General features: G+C 42.2%; 1 protein-coding gene across 42 annotated transcripts in view; it reads right to left on the bottom strand.

Annotated features, from left to right (window-relative positions):
- The window catches only part of LOC147006619 (F-box/LRR-repeat protein 4-like), a 159,761-nt gene that overhangs the window by 5,721 nt on the left and 127,680 nt on the right, over positions 1-26,360 (bottom strand). For 26 of the 42 annotated variants that reach the window (XM_085868345.1, XM_085868344.1, XM_085868361.1 and 23 more), the window contains 4 exons: positions 21,851-21,985; positions 18,156-18,333; positions 17,293-17,452; positions 2,240-2,330 (listed from right to left, as the gene is read on the bottom strand). In XM_085868345.1, the coding sequence (XP_085724471.1) occupies positions 17,295-17,452; positions 18,156-18,333; positions 21,851-21,985 (471 nt within the window). In that variant the 3' untranslated portion in view covers positions 2,240-2,330; positions 17,293-17,294. Of the gene's footprint in view, positions 1-1,841; positions 2,141-2,239; positions 2,331-7,606; positions 12,244-12,661; positions 12,795-13,727; positions 14,684-17,292; positions 17,453-18,155; positions 18,334-21,850; positions 21,986-22,864; positions 22,940-26,360 lie in introns of those variants that run through there. The other 16 variants (XR_015054703.1, XM_085868343.1, XR_015054712.1 and 13 more) reach the window with 15 other exon arrangements.

Here is a 26,360-nt window from a genome sequence, read left to right as displayed (position 1 = left end):
CTCTCTCACCGCAGGCAGGTCGGTGGTCTTTCTGTCTTCCACTGTCTCTTCTCTGGTCTCGCCCCCTCTGCTGTGTCTGAGATTTGTCCCCACCATATTTCCGCAGGGTGCTTAAGGTCCACCAGCAACCCCCTTATGGTAAAACTACCAAAATCACGAATCACTGCTCACCTTCACTCTTTTATTCCTCTTCCCCCCCCCCTTTGGAACAAACCCCCACACTCTCTTCAATCCCATTCTTCTCTCCAGGTTTTCAGAACAGGTGTTCACCACCATGTTTTTTTTGTATACCTTGTCGAGGCTCGTATGAGAGTAAACACACAACACACAGCAAGGGGGCCACGAGACAAGAGGGGTGGGAGTGGGAAGGACAAGACAGTGGGGAACAGACATTTGGAGATCTGTGGAAGGGGGGTGGGTGGGGCAGGGAACACAGGGTATTCAAGGTGGACATTACAGAGACTTTCAGGAAAAAAGCAGGGAATTTGAAGGAGGTAGGTTTGGGGTGGATTAACGGGGGGATAAAAGATCAAGGATTTAGATGGGGGATGAGAAGAGGTGGTGGTGAACAGCTGTTTTGAAGGCCTGGAGGGAAGAATGGGATTGAAATGAGTGATGGAGTTCATTCCAAAGGCAGGAAAAAAGAGGAATTTTTTTGGTGGGAGAAAAGGTGGGAGGCAGGAGCACCAGCCCAGAGGGGAGAGCAGGATCATTGGGATCCTGTCTCTGATCACCCTCCATCGAAAATCACGATCTTTTCTTTCCCCGTTAATCCACCCCAAGCCCACCTCCTTCAAATTCTCTGCTTTCCTTCCTGAAAGTGCCTGTCGTGTAAGGACTTGAAAGTCCCTGTAATGTCCATCTTGTTTACCCCATCCCATCCCTCTCCCTTGCATAGATCTCCTCATGTCTCTGTTCCCCACTGTTTTGTCCTTCCCACTCACGCCCCTCTTGTCTCATGCCCCCCTTGATGTGCGTTGTGTGTTACATTAACAATACCGACTTTTTCTTTTTGTGTTTGAGCACGATGTCCAGACACAATGCTTTGTTTGCAATGTCCACACTTGGATGGGATCATCATGTCATACCTGAGCATTGTATGTTCATTTTCAAGGATCGGGTGTGGTTTGTTTCCATGATTGTCTTGGGGCCAGGATGTTGAAATGTTTTTAGATGTGAAGGAGGATTACTCCACAGACACTGTCGTATCTTTCTGTGGACAGCTGTTCTGACATGAGTATTTTATATCCTGTTAGGAGGTTCTGGTAGTTCCTGTTTCTACCCCACAAAACCTGAATTTGTCCTATTGGCTCAATCCCGCCATTTTCTTCAAGGTATTAGTGTCATGTCCTTGGTCTTGAGTATTGATGACTCGTTCTCCATCCCAACTAATTCGATCTTTTCTTCGCCATTACAAAGAGCCTTCCTTGTCGATCCTTGTTCCATCAACCTCCTTTTTTTAAAATCTTCCTGCTCTTTTGTCATTCTCCCATTTGTCACACTGTATCTGCAGATATTTATTATTGTTATTTCCCTTTGTTTTGTTTTTTCAATCATTGGGGCTGTTTTTGTTTATGTTTCGTTTTCCTGTGTCGTTCCTGTAATTTACACGTGTTCTCATTTCCCAATAGTATAGACTTTGCAGTGGAGGATGATTTCCTTCTCGTCTAAGCTCCAGCTTTGTTTATTTAATCTTCTCCCATTTGTCTGGTGCCGAGCCGCTGTTGGTTGGAGAACAGGCGACACCATTTTATCTTTGGTGTCGAGTGCTGTGTGAGTTAGTTTGTGGTTATTTAAGTGTGATAACCGATGAAACACTGCAGAACACAGAACACTTGTACGGTTTGTTCCCAGTGTGAACTCGTTTATGTTCATTCAAGGTTGATAAATGACGAAAAACCTCAGAACACATTGAACACTCGTTCTGATTAATTACCAAACTTGATGTTGATTTGTACATTGAGGGGAATAAGAAGTACCGGGTATATTGTCACATTCACTTTGAAGAGTTATATATTTATTATTACTTATATAAAAACAAAAACTATGACATGAAGAATGAGTTTGTGATTCAAAACTTCGTATCGAAGGAACGAATCATCGATAAACTCTGACTCGATCTTCCCTTTCACAACAGAATCTGAAACATAAATAATCGGAGTGAATGTCACATACCGGGTCCAGACTCCTTATCCTCTGGTGAACCGACCATAGACCTGCGGTCTAAGGGAGAATTTACCGGACTGACCGCGTTTCCTCCATCGGAGCCGCTCGTGAATCCCGGGTTGTTCACTTTGTGATCTTCTCGGGTCATAGTGCACCGTCTGGTACTGTAAGTACAGTGTGGTAAAGGAAGGTACGCTGTGGTACACCAGTCAATCACGTGACAAACCAAAACAGACCAGGAAACACAAAAAAGTTCCGGGGGTATTCGATCATTCAATCCTATATTTGTGCCTGGTGTTCGCTTTATGGCGAGAGTAGTGGGCTTGGGATCCGAGGGCCCTGAGCTCAAATCCCCTTGGCATCCTTCTGAGGTCAGCAAAATGAGTGCGAGCTTGCCGGTGTCCTGTGTCGGAGTGGCGACCCGTCCAGAATTGTGCCCAATACCCAAGGAGACTGCTTAGGCAGCACCAACGCTCTGCACAGACTATGGTCCCAATGGATGGATGGATGGATGGATACCATATTTACGATTGCCAAAACTTCAGTGTTGTGTTGAATGGCCTCATGATGTAGCGGGGGGCTGTAAATGCGTATGATAAACGGGTCCTGGGCTATGGCGTCGTTCTATGTTGTCTGTGTCCTTCACTCGGGCCTGCTCCTTTCCTGAAATACGGAAGTGAAGGCGTTTCTTCAGTTTATAACAAACTGGCGATGATGATGGGATCTCGAAGATGATCGGACGTGGGAAGGTATATTCAAGACATGGCAGTGTGGAGGAATATTGGGTGTTTGGGAATATTGGGAATAGAGGATAAATGGGGCTTCTGAGGCATCCATGCAAATGAATGGGGAAAAGGGGGAAAACTCTGAATTAACCCCAGAAAAACCCAAAACAGGAGAATGATTCCTCCCACTGCCATACAAATGAATGGGGAGACCTTTCTAACTCAAGACCCAAAAAACCCAAAATAGGAGAATGATTTTCTCCCCCCCCCCTACCCCTCTGACTCTCGGCCCATCAAGTCAAAAGAGGAGGCTGATCTCTGCCCCATTGACACATGTTAAACTGAGACTTACTGATTTCCTTTTATATTTTCATTCCACTCAAAGAGTGATCCAACGAATATTTGACCATGTTCTACTCTCGGTAAGAAATTAATTTTCTGATCACATTCATCACCATCGAGTATATTCACAAATATTATTTTAGAACTTAGTTATTGGTTTATGTGTCTTTGTTGAGCAGAAATAAAATGATAAACTTCTCTCAATGCTCTTGTTTCTCCTCCTGTCCTGTCAGGTGAGGTTCGATCTGTGACCTGCTACAGGTACCATGTAAACCTGTACTAACCTGTTCCATGGTCGGGTTGTCGGCGACTAAACCGTCTTCCCCACCAGGTTTTCTGGTGAGGAGGGTGTTTGGATATGGACACCCAGCAGGATTAAAAACAAAACCTGTCAAAGGGCGGAGGAGCTCCTTGTGAGCCAACGGCCATCCATATCTAGTGCCCAACTGTGTCTGCGGACGTCCTCCTGCAGTTGGGTCACTTCTTATTAGGAGGTTGGTGGCAGGATTTGCACTCCGGCCACCGTAAAACGCTTCATTCCGCAAAACGCAAAAAAATCTGAAAACCCACTCCGTGGGAGTACCTCCTGTGCAGCTTCCCTTCACAGGGCAGCTCACCGGATGACGGGATTGGGGCAAAGCCTTCGGGACCCCCAATCTTTGATGATAGGAGGGAAACCACGGGGTAACATCCCTGGGTCAGATTGCGGGAGAGTGTGTCGGAGTGGTGCTGAGGTGTCGTCCACCAGACGGCGGTCTCCTTGGGTTAACCTGAGGCGGTCCCTTCAGATGGGTGCCTGGAATGTCCTATCCCTAAGAGAGGATGATCACCTGTCTCTGTTATCATCTGAGCTCAAGCGTTTGGACATCGGGATTGCAGCTCTCTCTGAGGTTCGGAGACCGGATTGCGGCGAGATAATGGTGGGTGGTTACACCTACTATTGGTCTGGTCGCTCTGATGGTTACCATACCCAAGGAGTTGCTGTAGCTGTGTCCAATAAGCTGACCCCAATGATAATTGAGGTAACACCGGTCAACGAGCGTATTATGAGATTAAGGATTCGTCACTCCTTAGGTGTCATTTCCCTGGTCTCTGTTTATGCTCCGACTGAGGCGAGTGATCTCACCGTGAAGGATGCATTCTACGCCACACTCGAGTCTGTGGTTGATCAGTGCCCCAGACGAGATACACTTCTAGTCTTGGGGGATTTCAATGCATCGACTGGAACTGATAGGGACGGTTATGAGGTGTGTGTTGGTCCCCATGGGTCAGGAACTATGAACCAGAATGGCACTAAGTTCCTTGACTTTGCAAGAAGTCATGGACTTAGGGTGGCTGGTTCATGGTTTCAGCGCCCACAAGCTCATCGCTGGACTTGGTATTCCAACGCTGGCGGTGTGGCAAAGGAGATTGACCATGTCCTCATTGACGATCGTTGGAGGATGATCCAGAACTGCAGGGTCTACCGGAGTGCTCAGTTCCTCAATACTGACCACAGGCTTGTTGTAGCAACTCTAAAGCTGCACCTTAAATCCTGGAGAATGGTACCATCCCAGCCGAGGCTGGATGTTGCCAAGCTCAGGGATGAGAGAGTAGCTGAGGAGTTTGCGAACAGGCTGAGTGGACACTTGGGGGGTCTGGGTACTTTGGGGTGTCCTGAAGAGTTGTGGAGCGCCTTCAAGACCACCGTCCTTGATGTTGCTGGTGGATGCCTTGGAGCTCACCGCAGGGCAAAGAAGAATTTTGTCTCTCAAGGGACACTGGATACCATTGACCAGAGTCGCAGGGCCAGGCTGAATGGCAGAGCTGAGCTGTTCAGGGAGCTGAGGCGTAAAACTGTACGTGCACTGAGGGTGGACAAGGAGGCCTATGTGCGAGGAATCTGTGAGGGGGTAGAGCATCACCTGTGGACAGGTGATTCTCGTCCCGCTTACAGGGGAATTCGCGCATTACGTTCATCCAAGACCATCCCTCGGAGCACTACAGTTCGAGCAGAGAGTGGTAGGCTCTTGACAGAGGAGTCTGAAGTGAAGGCCTGCTGGGCCGGTTACTTTGAGAGGTTGTACCAGGCTGATCCCCCAACTGTCGAGTTGGACGTCAAGGGTGTTACAATCCCTGTTTCTGACCCTCGAATCAACTGTGGTCCACCTACGCTTGTGGAAACACGGGCTGCGGTGAACCAGTTGAAACGGGGCAAAGCTCCAGGGATCTGTGGCATCCATGCCGAACTTCTCAAGGCTGGTGGAAATGCTGCACTCGTGTCGTTGCATGCAGTTTTGTGCTCTGCCTGGAACACAGGCATCATCCCAACTGACTGGAAGAGGGGCCTTGTTGTCCCTCTCTGGAAAGGGAAGGGTGATCGCCAAGACTGCAACAACTACCGAGGGGTGACGCTGCTCTCAGTGCCGGGCAAGGTCTTTGCTCGGATAATTCTCGATAGGGTTCGCCACCATCTGCTTGAGCTCCAGCGTCCAGAGCAGTCAGGCTTTACACCAAAGAGGTCAACGATTGACCGTATCCTTGCACTTCGTGTCCTCACCAAACGCAGACGAGAGTTTCGGCAGGGGCTGCTTGCAGCCTATGTTGATCTCTGTAAAGCGTTCGATTCAGTGAATCGGGATGTCCTCTGGAGGATTCTTGGTCTTCGTGGGGTGCCACCAAAACTGATCGATCTGATGTCTGAACTCTACTCTGGTACTGAGAGTGCTTGGAAGTGTGTGGTACCATCTCTGACTTATTTCCAGTTGTTACTGGAGTTCGTCAGGGATGTGTACTTGCCCCCACACTTTTCAGCACTTGTATGGACTGGATTCTAGGGAGGATGTCGGAGAGATCAAGTTGCGGTGCGTCATTTGGGAATGTCAAGATCTCGGACCTTGACTTTGCAGATGATGCAGTCATCTTTGCGGAGACTTTAGACATCCTCTTGGGGGCCCTCGAGGTGCTGAATGAGGAGTCGGAGCCGTTGGGATTACGCGTTTCTTGGGTCAAAACTAAGATCCAGGCTTTCGGTGACATCTTGGATGCTGCTGTCCTGTCTGTGTCTGTTTGTGGTGAGGATGTTGAGGTCGTGGAGAAATTCACTTACCTTGGCAGTGATATTCATGTCTCTGCTGGCTGCGAGTCAGAGGTCAATAGACGTCTGGGTCGGGCCTGGGGAGTCATGGATTCACTGGATCATGGGGTGTGGCGCTGCCGGTACCTGTGCGGGAGGACGAAACTCCGAGTCTTCAGGTTCTTGGTACTTCCAGTCTTGCTCTATGGGTGCGAGACTTGGACTCTGACCAAGGATCTGAGATGGAGACTTAATTCCTTTGGTACCAGGTCTCTTCGGAGAATCCTTGGCTATCGCTGGTCGGATTTTGTGTCCAACGAGCGGTTGCTGAGAGAGACTCGGATGAGATTTGTTACCTGCATAGTCCGTGAGCGTCAGTTGCGGCTGTATGGACATGTGGCTCGTTTTCCTGACTCTGATCCTGCTCACCAGATTCTCTCAGCGAGGGAGTCTCATGAGTGGAGGAGGCCAGTGGGTCGACCACGTGCCTCATGGTTGCAACAGGTTGACCATCATCTCAAGGAGATGGGGATGGGCCTGGCATCTGCCTGGGGGATGGCCAGACGGAGGCCCCTGGAGTACCGGCGGAAAGTGGACGCAGCGACATGCTGTTCTGGCACATGCTCCCATACCTGACCTGACCTGAATGCTCTTGTTTGACCACCTCCTGATCCACATATTATTTTGAGATTGTAGTAAATTGTTTTTCCATTGTTCAATTGATAACCATCAAAGTTTTCAGTCCATTCAAGGATAATAATTTTTTCCTTGACATCCTCCAACTTATTTGTAATTAAATTTATCCACTTATTTGTTTTATTCACTTTTACCCCAGTTATTTCTTCAATAAGACATTTGATATTTCTCACATTCTTTGTGTTTCCCATTTAAATACCAAGGCTGATGAGATCTCCACTCTTTGGTTTGGTTATTGCTTGGTTCTATCATTTATAAATCAGTAAAAAAGATGCCCCTGAACACTTCTACTTTTAACCATAAGGGATACTCTTGATTCCATTCTCTAAAATATATCTTTTATCATCAAAAGCTCCAAATGCTTTCTTATTTATCTCTTCTGCATATAATTTATGTTTATAACTTCTTATTGTATTAATTTTTCTGTACTCTTCCTTCTTTAAGGTTAAACAGTTGCAACAATGTTTAAAGTTTATTGTTTCCTTGATTATATTTTTCTTTATTCCCTTTAGCTTCTTATCACACCTTTCAATGGTATTATTATCAGCATAAAATGGTATTATTATCATAACGTAAAAGCATAAAACTTTGGTCTCAAACCCACAAATTCACTCATGACCTTTCCACCCAACTCATCCTTAAACTTTCCAATAACCTTTTTATTCTTTAATGAAAACAACATACTATCAGACTTATAATTACTTGTATCATAGATATCAATATTATCAATCATACCCTCATATGCATCACTTGTCTTAATTTCAAATATAAAACTATCTGTATCCATATATAACAATGACAAATTATCCTTAAACTTTAATTTTAAATTATTCTAGTAATAGTCATACATTAACGACTTTGACAAGTCAAGAATTGATGTTCCTATATAAATAGGTTTCTCCATTTCAATACTCTCTTTTTTCAAATAAATAGCACAAAAGTTATCTGAAAACACCTCAGCTCGTTCAAAACTTGGTCTCTTAATTAACTTTGAAGCCTGTTTCCAAGATGTAGAAAGTCTTGTGTTTTGTTGATTCCTAACATTTTCCATCGTCTTTCCAAATACAGCATTATTCATTAATTTATAAAAGTCCTTCTTAAAATCTGTTTTTGCTTCTGTTCTCCTTTTTGTATTAAAATCAATATATTTCTTTAACCAATGACTTTGTTGAAATTTCAAAAATCGATGAATTTTCTCACTCTCAACCCAGCAGATAAATATTGTCTCAAGTTCCTTTGATGTAAAACATAACTTTCTTTATTATTTAATGTTGTCAGTAGTTTTTCTGGAGATTTACCTTTTATATTAAATGACTGTTGGTAATCACGAAACCATTCTTTTCTTGGACTTTCTTTATCAGGGGCAAGAGGTAGGTCTTTATGTTTGTTATGAAGTTCTTCTGGAAATTTTAAATCAATCTCAAAATAACATCCAACTTCAGCTTCATCCAATTCTTTTTGAGAGGAGATAACAATGTCAAGTAAAACTTTTTCATAATGTTTTTCTTTAACCCATTTAAGTTTTCCATAAAGTAAAGATTGAGACACAGCACACCCATACAAATTGTTAGCATCATAAAACATCAGGTAAGAGTTGTCCTCATTCTTATTAAAATCAGGAAGATATTTGTTATTTACTTCAGCATATCTCTTGGAACATACTTGAGATATTCCTCCTCTTTTTGCCTTCTCTATCATTAAAAGCATATCTATATCACTGATTAATTCCAAATTTTGTTTTGTCATTTTTAACATAGAACTCCAAGACAAGCCCGGGGCTGTGTAATAGTAAACTGGGTCTAATCGATAAGAACTTTTTATTATGACAGACTGTTCTCAAAGTTTCAAACACATCAACCAATAACAACATATCAGTTTTAAGATACAAATCATGATATTCTCCAAGATTCTTCATATTAAACTTCTCCCAAACCTTTTAACTTGTGTTTTATCTCTATCGGAAATATGAGTTTTATTTTACTTTCCATAGAAACTTTCCCTTGAAGGAAGTTGTGTTTCTTTAAACTTCTCAAATGAATCCATATCGTCATACGGATATATTCTCTTTTGTGATAAGAGATAATCTCTTCTTGATTTGAGAAATATGATTTAAGATTCGGGAAGTTTTTAATATTTGATACTAAGTTAGATAATGGACTTGACATAAACTTGTATGTGTCAAGAAATGTGATATGGGTTATGGGGGTGTATGAATTGTTTTTGTGAATGAGATGTATTTTTGATCTGTGTTAGGAATGGCAGAAATATCTCCAGATGTCTTTGAAAGTTCATTGATAAATAGATGTGTGTCATAGTGAGCGTTGTTGTGAAGAAAGACAGGGATAAAATTTGGAGGCTTGTAATTAAGATTACAACGGGAATGAGCTGGACCTCTATATTTACCAGTAAGATGAGAGTGATCCCTAACCTTGATGTCTCCCTCAATTTTCTCCTCACATATATGACAGATACTGTTCTTTCTAAATTCCTTTTTCTCTCCATTTGTTCATGACATTGGTTTGTAGGTTTTCACCATTATTTCTCTTTGTCTTCTAGTCTTTCTCCAATCGTCTTACAAACTCCTCTGAGGTATCTTCTCCTCTATAAAGTTCTAACTTGTATTTATCACCAACAGATGATTTACTATAATAACAGAAACCACAAGGAGTATGTTTTTGATATTTATTTGTGTATGATTTCCTTGGATTTGGAGAAACAGTATCTATCTTTTCAGGGATACTTTTTAAAATCAGCAAATATCACAAACGGATGTTTTATAGATTTGTTGAAATCTTTGAATATGTGTGAACCTGCTTTTGGTAAATTGATTACAGTTGACTTATGATTACTACAATATTTCGAATGTTGATTTAATCATTCTTTTGTGAGAAAGGAGTTGAGACATCTCTTACAAGGATACGTTTTACATTTTCTCTTATATAGTTGTGATTTGGTTAATCTTGAAAAAAATTTGATGAAAGCATAATGTGATTTTTCCTTTGAAGTAAAGTGGAGAAGGTCAATGTGTGTTTCATCATTTTTATAGTTGTTTGAAATTTTTAATATCTGAACTTTGTTTGGATCTGTTAATCTATATACATTAACAGATAGATTATTCATTTTCTCAAATTTAGGAATATCTCTCAATGACATTGGAAACTTTAAATCTTTGACATTTAATGTATCCTCGTATTTCTTATAATGTTCAACCCTTTCAGGATTCCATTGTGGAGGATGTAAGTGAGCAAGAACAGACCATAGAAAACATTTATTATCTTTGTCTTGATTATTAACAACCGCTTTCTTAAGTTTTATCTCTTTTGGTAAATCAATATAAGAAGAAGCTTGAAGAGGATCTGATTTTATGATGTGTGTATCTAAAAAGATTATTTTTGTAATAGTAAATCCACGACCTTCTGGAGTGTTATCAACATCTTGTTCTTGTCTCTGGAGTTCATCGCAAATATCACATCTTACAAAATCTTGAAATGATGAGAGAAAGTGAGGGTTTGTCCACAAATAGGGAGTAGTTTCACCGTCTTGTCTTACCATATTAATTTTTACTCCCTAATAAAACTTAAAAGTTTTCATTTCACTTTATGTGTTTTTAATTATAGTTTCAATACTTTATTTCACCATATCAACAGCTTCCATGATTGAAGATGGTCCAGGGTCTTGAAAACGAAAGAATCTTATTTTTATATGCCCTTTAAATGCCCCATCAGTGTTTTTAATGGAGAATTTAGCTTCCCTTTCTTCATTGTTCTTGTGCTTGCATGATTGAAGGTGTTTATTATAATTTTTTTTAAAGAATATCATTTTCACATCTATCACAATGTTTTGTTTCTTGGTCAAGTGGAGATATTTGTCTGAAAACATTGAATGTGTGTTTGTTGGTTTGAAGGTGTTTTTCATAATAATTATATTCGTGATTACAAACATCGCAGTGCGTTGTATTCACCATATTTATATAATAAAACTTTGCTTCAAATAAAATATTCTTGACGAAGATTTCGTTTAATTTATAGGTGATTGTGCTGAAAACCATTTTATCCTCCAACTTTTTTCACTTAATAAATACAATGTTTCAAGACACAAAAGACAAGTTTCAATCAACCTCTTCATTTGTAAAAGATACTGAGAAATATGTCAAGGATGTAAAATTGAACAAAGATAAACATAACAACTATTGGATAAAAACAATTATGGTGAATAATATGAGGTCTTCAATTTCCTTCAGTGGAAGGGCTGTTAATATATCTGGAAGAACATCAATTAAAGTATCTCGAACAAAAGTTTCTCCTCTCCTGGTAATATATTCAAAACTAGAAAAAGCAATGAAACAAGAAAAAGTATCAAAAAATAAAAACCTTATGGATGAAGCTTCAGAAAGAAAATATAAGACCATCTGCAATATGCAAGGAGAAATTTGTATTTTTTTCATCACCCGTAAAGATGTAAATCCTGATGAAATAAGGGATGTTAATATATCAGGTGAAATGACATTTCGTTCAATAGTAGTTAAGGATCATTTTAAAATTACCTTTAATATAAAAAATGTTGTAGTTGAATCTGTTAATGAAAAAAAGTATATAGATATCGATGGTAATGTTTTTTCTACTCATTAAATGAGTCATTATTCAACTGAAGATTTTGAAGATTAGAAGAGTGATGACAGTTGTGATGCCGAGAGTTTGTGTTCAAACGACAGTTATGAAACTGAGAGTTTGTGTTCAAACCATAGACTCCTATAGAGAAGGACTGGAACCTCACGATCTCGGGGTTTGCAACTTGAGTCTGAAGGATTAACTTGAGTCCGGGGCTAAAATGACTTCCAGAAGGGCAAGAGACACGGTTTCGGGATCCATATAGGGGTTTTTGAGGACGGCGAATTCAACAGTGTCATTTTAAACACCACCTGAGGTCATCTTCAAGGTCAAAAGGTCATATTTCAAGGTCAAATTACTGAATTTTGGAATTTTTTGCCCGTTTTTGTGTCTAACTCATGGAGGAGAACTTTTGTTTTCTATGACAAAACATGACATTGTGCACCTACTGCACCTACTTGCTGATTTCTATCATCGTGAACTAATGTTTTGTTTGTTTCTCTTTCAGAAACTGTCCAGCTGGTGATCTCACAGGATCTTTGTGTTGTTTCCTGCTTTGGTGACACTATGAAACGTCGTTGCAGCTGCTTTGGTTGGAGAGGAAACTATGATGGGATGCTTTATGTAAAGGTCATATCCTTCCCAAAAGATCCTGAGGAGAGGGAGAGATGGATATTGGCAATGCCAAATGAGAAAGAAAGCTTGAGGTGCTTAAAGGAGATATATATTTGAGACACATTTCAATTGTGATTGGGTGTCAGTTAGGGGTGGCAAACCACCCAAAGAACCCCCATCAATATTTCCTGGAGTACCGAAATCAGCATTGAAGCAGGTGACCTCAGCCCCACGCCCAACATCATCTTCTACGTCAGAATCAAGAGCTAAGAAGATGCAGGCAGCTGATGAGGCTGCAGACAATATCCAAGATTTCGACCACTTCTGTGCTAAAATCAGCTCCTATTTTCCTGGCATTTATTTCATAAAAGACCAGGAAAACCTTTACCTATCAAGAACTGATGCGACTGGACAAACTGTCAAGCAGTTCTTTCATTTCCAACAAGTTCACTCACCTTTTGGATTTCTATTCTTGAATAGAGTTGAGAAAGATGGCATTGAGGTGCCCAAACGACTTTTTCCTTTGCAGAAGAACAGCCTGCTCTCAAAATGGTCCCAGATTAGATCCATAACTGACCAGGTAAACATCTATGAATGCAAGTAAGAGAAAACATAAAAAATTGTGGACTGATGAGGGTAGAGAGTTCTATCACAAGACATGTATGAATTTTCTTTGAAATAACAGCATTACATTATACAGTACCTTTAATGAAGGAAAAGCGGTTGTTATTGGGTGTTTCAATCGCACTTTAAAAGAGAGACTATATAAAAAATTCACCCAACTCGGTTCTCAACAATGGTCATCTTTTATTCAGGATATTGTAGATAAGTATAATGATACGATTCACACCTCAACGAATACCAAGCCATCAGAAACATTTACAAAATTAGAATATGAAAACGAGATTATTGTCAGAAAGCCTAAGTTCAAAGTTGGTGATATAGTAAGAATATATAGGTGGAAATCTCATTTTGAAAAAGGTGATACAAAGCGATGGACAAATGAGCTTTTTAAAATCATTGATGTGATAGATACAGTTCCTTGGACTTATAAGGTATATGATTTAAAGGGGGAAGAGATTTTAGGTTCATTTTATTCACAGGAATTACAAAAGACAAAGAGAAATTGAAAATTTTTATTGACTCCGCCCACACAAACCCCACCCATCCACACATAAACCCCACCCCACACAAGCTCCACACACAAACCCCACCCCACACAAGCTCCACCCACAAAAACCACATTCATATAATTAGTGATTAGTTAATGAGTTCCCCACACACATGTTTATTTAATTTAAAAAATTGCTCCACCCATCCACACAAGATCCACCAAAACAAGCTCCACACACATAAATCCCACCCCACACAAGCTCCACCCACACAAACCCCTCCCACAGAAACCCCTCCCACAAAAATCCCACCCACACAAGCCCCACGAACACCCCTCATCCCCACTTGTGCACCCCCCACCTTTGACCCACCACCCCCCTCATCCCACCTCCCACCCTTCCCCCCACACACACTCGGGGAGGGGAGGGGGTGGGATGAGAGGGTGATGGGTCATTGGGGGAGCGCATCTACCCCCCCTCCTTTACATCTCCTTTATTCTTTTCTTGTAATTAAGAATTAAATCATTAAAAGCAAAGCAAATATAATTTCTCCACATTAAAAATATTGAACATTCAGTTGTAAAAATAGATAATATTTCCAAGCAGTCTGCTTCAGATGTCTTGAGTTTCATGTCAGATTCCTGCAGACGATTAACTTGTGTGCTTGGTTCATCCAGACAGGGGTTTAAACTGAAAAATAAAATAAAAAAATAATCATGAGTCAACATTCAAGGGAGATATAGACAGAGGGATAAACAGACAGACAGAGACAAGCAGAGAGACAAATGGACAGAGACATATATACATACAGATAGACAGAGAGAGAGAGAGAGACAGACACAGATACAGAAAGACAGACAAACATATAGATATACAGATAGACAGACAGAGAGAGATAGACACAGAGACAGATCGACAGAGAGATAGATAGACAGAGAGACAGATAGATAAACAGAGAGAAAGAGACAAATGGACAGAGAGACAGAGACAGAGATACAGATAGAGAAATAGACACACACACACACACACTCACACAAACACAAATACACACATGCACGTGTGCGTTTCTCACCTTGAATTAGGTATCAATGGGCATGAGAGTAATTCTTTCAATTCATTCCTGAAGGATTCAATCTCTTCAAGAAAGTCGTTTATTTTTTCCCATTCGTCATGTCAATCAGATATATAATTCGTTCTCCACATTTGTAATGAACGATGGGGACAAGCTGTGAGAAAAACACAAACAATAATTATTGGTCGTGCAGTGATTTAATTAATAATCAGTTGCTTCACTGTCATTCTCAGAGAAAGCCGTACTTGACAATACACACACACAAACTTACCAATGTTGTGATGGGTTCTCTTCTTCGGCGGATGAAAGATAGTTCATGTTTCAGTAAATTACCATTGCCACAAGATGAGAAAAATGAAAAAGCCGTCAGACAATATTTTCAATCGAGAAAGCCAACTTTTAAAGCAGCTTCAAGGAAGTACGATTCCGTAATCTTGGAAAATAACCCGTGCTTTAACACAATGGGGCAGCTTCCTGTTTTTTAAACAGCTCAGTAATTCTGGAAAATTTCACAAGCTTTCTGTTTTCAGCTGCACTCAGCTTCCAGAATGTGTGGAAAGTATTTTAAAACATATTTTACAACAAATCAGACTCTCTATATAATTTTAATGTACATGAGTAAAACCAAAATATAAATTTAATAACAAATAAGTTGGAGGATGGAAAAAAAATTAAATCAGAAATCAGTATAAGTCTCAATTTAACATGTGCTCAATGGGGCAGAGATCGGTCTCCTCTTTTGACCTGATGGGTAGAGAGTCAGAGGGGGCGGGGGTGGGAAGAAAATCATTCTCCTATTTTGGGTTTTTGGGTCTTGAGTCAGAAAGGTTTCCCCATTCATTTATATGGGAGAGGAATCAGTCTCCTGTTTTGGGTTTTTCCGGGGTTAATTCAGAGAGTTTTTCCCCTTTTCTCCATTCATTTGCATGGATGCCTCAGAAGTCCCATTTATCCTCTACTATTGGGCCTTTCGAGGAAAAAGTGGAGTTGTTCGAGGTCTACACGGACAGATGTGACTCGTTTTTGGCACCAAACCGGATTGATGAAGATCTGCAGGCGAGTTTATTTTTGGTCGTTGTAGGAGCAGACTCGTTCAAGTTAGTGAAGAACTTGTATGACCCAGCCCCGCCAACATGGAAAACCTACGCTCAGCTAAAGGCCTTATTAACAGAGCATTACACGATGAAACCGATCGTGATAGCGGAACGTTATACATTTTAGACCTCTTCCCAGGGAGGTCCGAAAATCCTCCACGAACCTTGGACCATGGAGAAAATAAAACAAAAGAGCCTTTGCATCTGTTATCAAAATCTGCAGGGGTGAAAGGTGAAAGTATAACACTCCAAAAAGGGTGTTGTGAATGTGGTAACATTTATTGGCACAACATTTATCAATATGAACGTTTGGTGGATTATATTGACTAGTGTATGCCCGTACGTGCGTGGCTGTATGTGGAAAAAAAACAAACAAAAAAACTTTCAAACCGCGTGCCAGAAACAACAACCACATAGGCCGTTCCTTCGCTCTTGCGTGCCCATACATGCGTGGCCGTACGTGCGTAGCTGTACGTGGAAAAAAATAATTTCAAACCGCGTGCCAGAAACAGCAACCACACAGGCCGTTCCTTCGCTCTCGCGTGCCCGTACGTGCGTGGCCATACGTGCGTGGCTGTACGTGCGTAGCTGTACGTGGAAAAAAAATAATTTCAAACCGCGTGCCAGAAACAGCAACCACACAGGCCGTTCCTTCGCTGTCGCGTGCCCGTACGTGCAAAAAAAAACTTTCAAACCGCGTGCCAGAAACAACAACACAGTCCGTTCCTTCGCTCTCGCGTGCCCGTACGTGCAAAAAAAAACTTTCAAACCGCGTGCCAGAAACAACAACACAGTCCGTTCCTTCGCTCTCGCATTCCCGTACGTGCGTGGCCATACATGCAAAAAATTTTTTTTTAATTAAAAAACCTTCAAACCGTGTGCCAGAAACAACAACCACACAGGCCGTTCCTTCGCTCTCGCATGCCCGTACGTGCTTGGCCGTACGTGCAAAAAAAAACAAACAAAAAAAAACTTTCAAACAACCACACAGGCCGTTCCTTCACTCTCGTAAACGACGACTGGATTGTGGCATTGTGTTTATCTATAAATGCGGATAAGAAATCGAGAAATTATTTGAATACAGGAAGTCAAAACTATCCGGAAGTCCGTACGTTGGAACCTGTAATGGGGAACGTGCTCTAACTTGGCCATAACTTGGGAACCATTTGTCCGATTGACTTCAAACCTTCAGAAAGGCAAACAAACAGAGATTGATGGAATTATAGACAGATAGAAGAGAGATACTGTGGGTGCAAAACGCCAAGCAATGTGTCCTGTCATTGGTAACTGAGGCGCCCTTTCCCCATCGGCCACGCCGACGCAGCAACGTGTCCTGTCATTGGTTTGGTAAATAAATGGCCATAACTTGGGAACCACTTGTCCGATTTATATCAAACCTTGAAAAGGCACATACTCAGGTCCCCAGCAATATAACTGGCAAGTTTCAATGAGATCGGACTAGTGGTTGTCGAGAAATAGCGGTCACACACACACACACACACACACACACACACACACACACACACACACACACACACACACACACACACACACACACACACACACACACACAGCTGGAATTATGGATAAACAAAAAGTAATCCTTTCAGATGATTTCTCATTAACAAAAAAAACTTCGTAAAACGTCACATTTGATAACCGTGTTGATAACACCACACATGTAGCTTTAGCTCCAATTAAGTTCAGCATTTGGATGATCATCACCGACATGATACAATCGGTTTCTCATGCATGGATCAGAGTGATCCTCAGGTGTTTGCGGCTCTGAGTGGGTCACGTGACCTCACCGTTAGCTGGAAAACTTGATGTAGACGTGTGGAAAGCGATGTGCCAATTGGACGGCCATCTCCTCATCCACCCGGAAGCAGAAGGAAATGTCAAGGAAGCACATATGCCGACAGGTATCAAGCAGGTGAAAAAGCCCTTTAGGGGTCACCAGCGGAGCGCCTGACACACGCACACAGATAAAATCGCTCCGATGAATGACATAGAAGGGTGCAAATAGCTCACAGTCATCTGGAGCTTTGGTGTGCAGTTAACACAGTACTAAACTACAGTACAACAGCACTCAGTGGAGCGCATACATCCACCAGGACGATAAGGACAAAATAATTCAATTTTGGTGAAGATCTGGAACCGGATACGAGAATTTTTTGAGTGGTTCTTCACCATTGAGAGATTGGGGGTCAAAAACGATATCTCAAAACGTTATATGGACGGATTCGGATTAAATTTTGTGGATGACTTGTGTAGGTGACAAGAACAAGCCGATTAGATTTTGGTTCAGGTCCCGATGAAGATCCAGCCTGGACTATCAGTGGAAGACAAAAACGGAAACAGTTCAGCCTTGAGGAGGTACGCACTCTCCCGAGTGCCGTTCTCATTTCTACTTGCGATTTTTATTTTCCTTCCACATCGAGCTAAAATAGGTGTACCATATCCCTGTGTCGTAAGAGGCGACCAGGGTTGCGTCAGGAAGGGCATCCGGCGTAAAACATGTGCCAAATCACTATGCGGATCATAATGGATGATCCGCTGTGGCGACCCCTAACGGGAGCAGCCGAAAGAAGAAGAAGAAGAAGATCGAGCAACCTCTGTGATCTTCTTGGATCCATCCACATCAGTTCCATCATCTCCTCAATTACCGTACCCAGTATGTCCAGCTGCTCCAGTAAAGGGCAGTGATTGGCGAGCGATTCGAGGTCAGTGTCGCTGATGGTGCGGTTCGGCGTTAACACCAGTCGGCGCAGTCTGGGCAGCTCTCGCACCATCTCAACAAGAACACCACTTTCTGCTCGCACATTCGTACACCAGCCAAGGTCCAGGTCCTGTGTGGAACAGTTTAAGTGTGGAACAATTAAATAAACATCAGCATTGTGTGCAGTCTTTAAATTCCTATAAATTCAAGTCCTGTATTGCACAATTAGAGAGGCATTATGGCCACCAGAGTGTTTCCGAAAAATTATAACTTGACAAAATAACAAGCCCAAAAAAAAAACATTCCGTATTCTGAGTGATCAAGACACTGGAAGGAAGAAAGGGGATTTAAAACGATGAGGAAAGGGGAGGGAAGGGAGTGTGATGAGAGGAGGAGAGTTGGTTGTTGAAAGTCACAAGACAAATACTGTGTGAACTCGAAGGACACTCGGAAGAGCGCGTACCTCCACCATGCTGATCGGTTTACGTCTTGTATCCCACTGATAGGCCGGATATGGATTCGGACATTAACTAAAATTTAATCGGCTTGTTCTTGTCAACCCACCAACTCATGCACCAAGTTTCGTCCGAATCCGAGCATAACTTTTGAGATATCCTGCTTTATGTCGCTTTCGGCACGATTTCTCAATGGTGAAGAATCACTCAAAAACTTCTTGGATCCAGAACCGGATGTGGATCTTCACCCAAACCTAATCATTTTGTCGGTGTCACATACCCAAGTCCACAACTTTTTGAGATATTTTGTTCACAAAGAAATAACCAAATAGCCAAACAAACAGACAGACAGGGGTGCAAACATAAAACTCCATCCATCTTCGGTGGAGGACCGAATGAAAATGTTACGGTTTTGGAAACTTAACCCCTGGAGGAGGGCATACATGGACACATCGGTGACCTGAGGATTCAGTATTTTATTAATCTTTGCATGGACAGTCCTTGGTTTCTTGTTAAGGGGTAAGGGGGTTGTTCAGTGGGTGTGGGGGGGAGGGGAGGGGGGAAGAATGTGTTGATTCGTTTGTGTGTTGTCTATTTTAGGGTGGAGAGGTGTGATGTCTTCCTCCTCCCCCCACCCCCCCCTCTCTGCTCCATTCCATCTTTCTTTCCTCACCTCCATTGGGGTGCATTCCCTCCCCCTCGGCTACTTTCAATCTTTCCTCCTTCACACAATTGGTCCATTTTCCCCCCACCCCCTCTACTCCTTTCAACAATCCCTCCTTTTCCGGAATTGGTCCATTACTACCCCTCTGCCTTTCTCACTCCACCAATTACCTCCCATTCACCAAACATCATTTTGACAATCCCTCTTTCACCCCATTGGTCTTACCTTCGGCTCCGCGGCCGTTCGGTCGTCCCTCAGTCCCTCGGAATCCCTCTCTGTATTCCCTCCATTCGCACATTGTTAAATTTGGCACATTCAATCCGTCTGTGATGGTTAATCCTTCGGGCCAATCGGATTACCTTCACCACATGGTGAGACCACATGGAAAAGCAAATGTGGCTGCCAAGCAAATCACGTGACCGATGACATCATCGTTTTCACACTGCATGAAGCAATGTTATTGGATCATGTTTGTAAAGTTTTGCATCGATAGGTTAAGCGGTTTTGGAGAAATCGCTTTTTAAGGATTTTTCTTCAATCCAATCTGGACGCCACACCATGTGACTGATGACGTTGTCGTCCTCAAACTTAATCCACATGTCTGGTCGATGACAGACGTCAAGGTTTGCGTGCATCGGTTGGGCGGTTTGAGAGATATTTGAAAGTGTTTGATAAAATCCAACATGACTGCCAGAACACGTGACCGATGATGTATCAGTTATCAAGCTTTAATCCCCATGGGTACTCGATGACACCGTTGAAGTTTTGCGTCGATCGGTTGGGTGGGTTGAGAGGAGATTTTGCTTTTATGGTTTTGCTAAAATCTAATGGAGCTGCCAAACCACATCATCGATGACGTCACAGTTATCAAATTTTCTTTCCACATGGACAGTCAATAAAATTTCTAAGATTTCGCATTGATCTGTTCAACTGTTTCACAGAAGATTTTTACCTCCGCCACCGAAGATGGATGGAAGTAAATATTTCACCCATGTCCGTCTGTTATGTTTGTTTGGTTGCTTTGTTTGTGAACAAAATAGCTCAAAAAGTTGTGGACGGATGTGGAAGAAATTTGTTGGAGAGCTTGGGTACATGACAAGGACAAAATTATTACATTTTGGTGAAGATCCGAATCCGGAACTGAATCCGAGAATTTTTGAAGTGATTTTTCACCATTGAAGGATGGGGTCAAAACGATGTATGGCACGAGATATGAAAAAAGTTGTGGACGGATTCGGACGAAGCTTGGTGGACAGGTTGGGTATGTAACAAGGAAGAATTGATGCGATTATGGTGAAGAAACGAATCCGGATTCGATTCCGAGAATTTTTAAAGTGATTCTTCACCATTGAGTGATTGGGCTCAAACGATGTATGGCACGAGATATGAAAAAAGTTGCCGACGGATTGGGACGAAACTTTGTGGATGAGTCGGTGCGGTGACAAGAACAAGCCGGTTTAGTTCATGGACAAATCCAGATCCAGCCTATCAGTGGGACACAAAATGTAAGCTAAAGTCACCTTTAAGATACAAGACGCAAACTAAAGGCCTCCAAAGCCAGTCGCCGACTGGGAATCCTCCGTCGTGCAAAGTCCTTCCTCGGTCCACCTGAGCTCCTGACCACACACAAAATTTTCGTCCACAGCCTAATGCAGTTCCGCTCTCCCCTCTGGCCTGGTGCTCCTGCGTCCCACCATTCTCAGCTTCACGCTGTTAAAACCAAGGCATTTCGGATTATTGGTGTCTCTCAAGGTGAGATTGAGACTTTGGTCCTCTCAATCTCTCACCAGAGGCAGGTCGGTGGTCTTTCTGTCTTCTACCATCTCCTCTCCGGTCACGCCCCCCTTGCTCTGTCTGCGATATATCTGCGATGTCTGGTCTGGTCACGCCCCCCCCACCCCCATATATCCGCAGGGCGCTCAAGGTCCCCCAGCAACCCACTTCTGGTAGAACTACCAAAATTACGAATCACTGCTCACCTTCACTCTTTCATTCCTCTTTTCCCCGCCTTTGGGACAAACTCCCACACTCACTAAAATCCCATTCTTCCTTCCAGACCTTCAAAACAGCTGTTCACCACCATCTCTTATCTTCCCCCATCCAAAACCTCGATCTTTTCTACCCCCGTTCATCCACCCCAAACCACCTCCTTCAAATTCCCTGCTTTCCTTCCTGAAAGTCCCTGTCATGTTCATCTTGTGAACTCTGTCTTCCCCTCCCCATCCCTCTCCATTCCACAGATCTCCTCAAGTCTCTGTTCCCCACTGTTTTGTCCTTCCCTCTCCTGTCCCTCTTGTCTCGTGCCCCCTTGCTGTGCGTTTTGTGTTAGCTCTCATTTGAGCCTTGACAATGAAAAAAAAACAAAACCTGCGGTCACCTTGCTATTCAAATTATTTGTGATGTGATAATGAACGATCCACATCATTTCGTGTGAAACTAATTTTCTTTGTCCCAAATATTCCGCTTTCTCCTTATTCAACAACAGAAACTTTCAAGCATTGTGTCCGTGTTTCTCTCAGGCCATGTACCTCAATATCCTTACAACGGGATGTCAGGTGTGCCAATCCGACCTCCGTCAGCCTGGTGGATCTCCACATATCGAGCGAGCGAAGCTGTTGGCAGTTTGAGGCCAGACTGAGTAACACCGTGTCAGGATGTTCCACCTGAGGTTGGAAAGACGAGGAACATGCATCGTGACACCCATTGCTGCAGGGGAAGGAAATGCTTCTGCGAATCCGAGAACACATGGCACATTCAAACTCAAACAAATGTCCAACAAAGATGTCATCAGTGGCAGTGTAAGACAAAAATACAGTCCTCGACATTCTCATTTCAGGCAGGAGCTTTGATTAAAATTTAATTCCTTGATTTTCTCTAAACTTTTTGAAAAAAAATTATTGCCGGATTCCAATTTTTATCTCAGGTATTATTATCTTAGCTATTATCGAAGCTATTATGATCCGAGCTTTTGTCTAAGCTATTCTCTCAGCTTTATTATCAAAGCTTTATTGTCCAAGCTATGATCGAAACTGTTATTGTCTCAGCTATTATCTAAGCTAATATTATCTAAGCAATTGTCAAAGCTTTATTGTCTAAGCAATTATAATCTCAGCTGTTATCGAAGCCATTATTAACTTAGCTGTTGTCTCAGCTATTATTATCTAAGCTTTATTATCAAAGCCATATCTGAGTTATTATCTTCGCGATTACCGAAGCTATTATTATTATCTTCGCTATTATTTCAGCCATTATCTAAGCATTATTATCAAAGCTAAGATCTAAGCTATATTATCTAAGCTATTATCTGAGCTGTTTTAATCGAAGGTATATCAGCTTTATTATCTAAGATATTGTTACGGTTGTGGAAATTCACAGATCACCATTCAGGTTCCCCGAAGATCAGTTATGTCGATAAGTCTGTGTCCAGGTAAGATTTCCCCACCGATGTATAACGGGCTGTGAATCTTGAGGTTGTGTGATTCTTTTCTATCTTTATTTTAACAATACCAATCTCCACAACCGCCAACATCTCCTCACCATCTTCTCCACAACCGCCAACATCGCCTCACCACCTTCTCCACAACATCTCCTCACCAGCATCTCCACGGTGTCGCCATCTTTTCACCAACAACAACAACAAACAACATCTCCACAAACAAACACATGGCATCCTCGACAGCGGCAAAGTGATTTCAAACACAGCCACGCATGACTTGCGAAATGGATCAAAACGACGAAAGGGCGGAGCCAGCCGGGGGTGAAAGTTCAAGGGTGAAAGGGGAAAGCGCCGCCTTCGGGTGGCGAAGCTTACAGCGGCTTCACCCCTCCGGGCTATAAAAAGGCGCGTTTCGACGCCGAGAGGGGAGTTGGTTGGTGGAGGCAGTCAAGTTGGTGAGTCCAAACGGTGGTTGTTGATCGGAGGAGTGGAGTTCGTTCTTCGTCGGAGCCAGCCAAGTCACCAAGTTGTTGGTTGTTGTTAGCCGTTGGAGTCAGCAGCGAAGTCGCCAGCCGGAGAGAAGTCACCAACCAGCTTCGTAACGGTCCGAGCGATTGGGCCCCGAGTCGGTCGAGCGACGCTGAGGAGTGAGCGGGCTCTTAAAGAGCATCAACTCTAAAAGAGCAAGGCCCGTTCGCTCCTCTAAAGCGTTGTCGACCAGGTCCAATCGACCAGGCCGCGCTGCTAGGCCCTGGACCAACCAAGCCGCTGTTACAACAGCTGCCGCTTTGACAACAGAGACATACGGAGGGTCGCCGAACAAAAAGACCATCGAGTCGCCTCAAGGGCGACAAAGGTAACCTGCATGGCCTCGCAGAGCTCCTTCGGTCATCCCAGCTCCGAAGAACATTAAAAGATTATGAGCCCAGTTCTATCTTTCTTTTCTGGGGTTTTTGCATGGAAGTCTGTGGCGCCTTGTCCGCAAGTAGAATTGTTGTAAGTGCATGTACGTAATACATAGATATCGGCTGGAGGTTTTTCTCGTGTCTTGTCCCCTACCCCCATTCATTGCATTGCTTACGTGTACAAATAAATGTTCCCCATTGTTGAAATATAACCTGCTCGTTGCGTCCTTTCCTGCCATTGACTGCCATAATTGCATTCAGAATAAATAGCTGGCTGATTAATAGCCGATAAAATGTACGTCTGGTCCGACGGGTCTGGCGATATAAAACCGCTCGGCAATCGCAAACGGAAGCGGCTCGTTTTCGTGCAGGCTCCGTTGAGGTGTAAATCCCCGGCATTTAAGTCCGCGCGAATAATTAGGTGCATCGACAATTCGGCGATCGACCCTGTAGCGCGGACAGAAGAGTTGGCTGGTTTCTGGTGTGGTTAACAACACCCGTAGCTGGGTTTCGGCGTTGATCCAAATATCTGTGGCTAGATTGCTCTTTCAGTGGGCGCGCGCGGCCGCAATTTAGCGAAAGGCGGTCGCCCGCACGCCGAACAGGCGAAAATCCACAATATGATTGGTGAAGCTATTATCAAAGCCATTCTTATCTTCGCTATTATTATCGAATAATTTTTTTTATAATTTTTTTCTTTTTATCCATGCTTTATTGTCTCAGCTATTATCTAAGCTATTATAATCTCAGCTATTATTGAAGCCATTATTATCTAAGCTAATATTATCAAAGATGTCCATTATTATCTCAGCTAATATTATCAAAAATGTCCAACAAAGATGTCATCAGTGGCAGTGTACGACAAAAATACAGTCCTCGACATTCTCATTTCAGGCAGGAGCTTTGATTAAAATTTAATTCCTATATTTTCGAAGCGAATAAACACATGGCATTTCGAAGCTGTTATCGAAGCGAATATTATCTAGGCTACTATCTAAGCTATATTATCGAAGCTATTATTGTCTCAGCTATTATCAAAGTTATATTATCTAAGCTATTATTGTCTAAGCTATTATCTAAGCTATTATCTTCACTATTATCGAAGCGATTATAATCTCAGCTATTATCTAAGATTTATTATCTTCGCTATTATCGACGCTATTATCTTTGCTATTATCTAAGCTTTATTATCTAATCTATTATCTGAGCTATTATTATCTCAGCTATTATCTAAGCTATGATATAAGCATTATTTTCTCAGCTATTTTTATCTAAGCTGTTATTATCTCAGCCAGTATCTGAGCTTTACTTCCTAAGATATTATGATCGAAGCTATTATCTAAGCTGTTATTATCTTTGCTATTATCAAAGCCATTATTATCTCAGCAATTATTATCTAAACTATAATCTAAGCTATTATTATCTTTGCTATTTTTCCATTCTCCTTGCCACATCAGACTTTTCCATTCTCCTTGCAGCGTCAGACTTTTACCTTCTCCTTCCCACGTCGGATTTTTCCCTTCTCCTTGCCACGTCGGACTTTTCCCTTCTCCTTGCCACGTCAGACTTTTACCTTCTCCTTCCCACGTCGGATTTTTCCCCTTGTCCTTTCCACGTCGGATTTTTCCCTTCTCCTTGCCACGTTGGACTTTTCCCTTCTTGCAGCGTCGGATTTTTCCATTCAACTTGCCACATCGGACTTTTCCCTTCTCCTTGCCACGTCGGATTTTTCCCTTGTCCTTTCCACGTCGGACTTTTCCCTTCTCCTTGCAGCATCGGACTTTTCCCTTCTCCTTGCCACGTCGGATTTTTCCCTTCTCCTTATCTCATCTATTATTTCTCCTTATCCTTCTCAGCTATTCTCCTTATCCTTATTTCCCTGCACTATTATCTCAGCTATTATCATCTGAGCTCTTATCAAAGCTATTGCAGTATCTAAGCTATTATTATCAAACCTATTATCTAAGCTATTATTATCGAAGCTTTATTATCAAAGCTCTCTCTGTCTCTATCGAGTGCAGCCTGTTGCTGTTGGTTGCATCATTGGTTGGGACGCGGCTATGCCGCTGATGCAGTGTCCCCCTTACCAGTACACTGGTACTCATTTTGCCGACCTCGGAAGGATGACAGGCTGAGTCAACCTCTTGGTGTATTTTAATTCAGCGGCCTTGAACTCAGGACCCTCGGATACCAAGCCGCTACCCTAACCACTAAGCCAACACCAGGCTTATTATCAAAGCTATTATCTGAGCTATTATCTTAGCTATTGTCTCAGCTTTATTATCTTAGCTATAATTATCTCAGCAATTATTTGCTCAACTAATATCTAAACTGTTATTAAAATTTTTGATATTATCTGAGCTACTATTATCGAAGGTATTATCCAAGCTATTATTATCTTAGCGATAATTATCCAAGCTCTTATTATCGAAGCTATTATCTAAGCTTTATTATCTGAGCTATTATCTCAGCTAATAATATCTAAGCTTTTTGATCTCAGCTATTATCTAAGCTATTATTATCTAAGCTTTATTATCTAAGGTATTATCGAAACTATGATTATCTGACCTATTATCTCAGCTTTATTATCAAAGCTATTATCGAAGCTATTATTATCTAAGCTTTGTTATCCAAGGTATTACCCAAGCTATTATTATCTTAGCTATTTTCTCAGCTATTATTATCTCTGCTATTATC

This window comes from Eptatretus burgeri, unplaced genomic scaffold (assembly GCF_056783735.1).
Source record: "Eptatretus burgeri isolate ZD-2024b unplaced genomic scaffold, Ebu_testis_v1 Ebu_testis_scaffold_3160, whole genome shotgun sequence".
Taxonomy (NCBI): domain Eukaryota; kingdom Metazoa; phylum Chordata; class Myxini; order Myxiniformes; family Myxinidae; genus Eptatretus; species Eptatretus burgeri.
The sequence above is the reverse complement of the archived record's forward strand: the minus strand, read 5'-3'. Positions and strand labels throughout refer to the sequence as shown.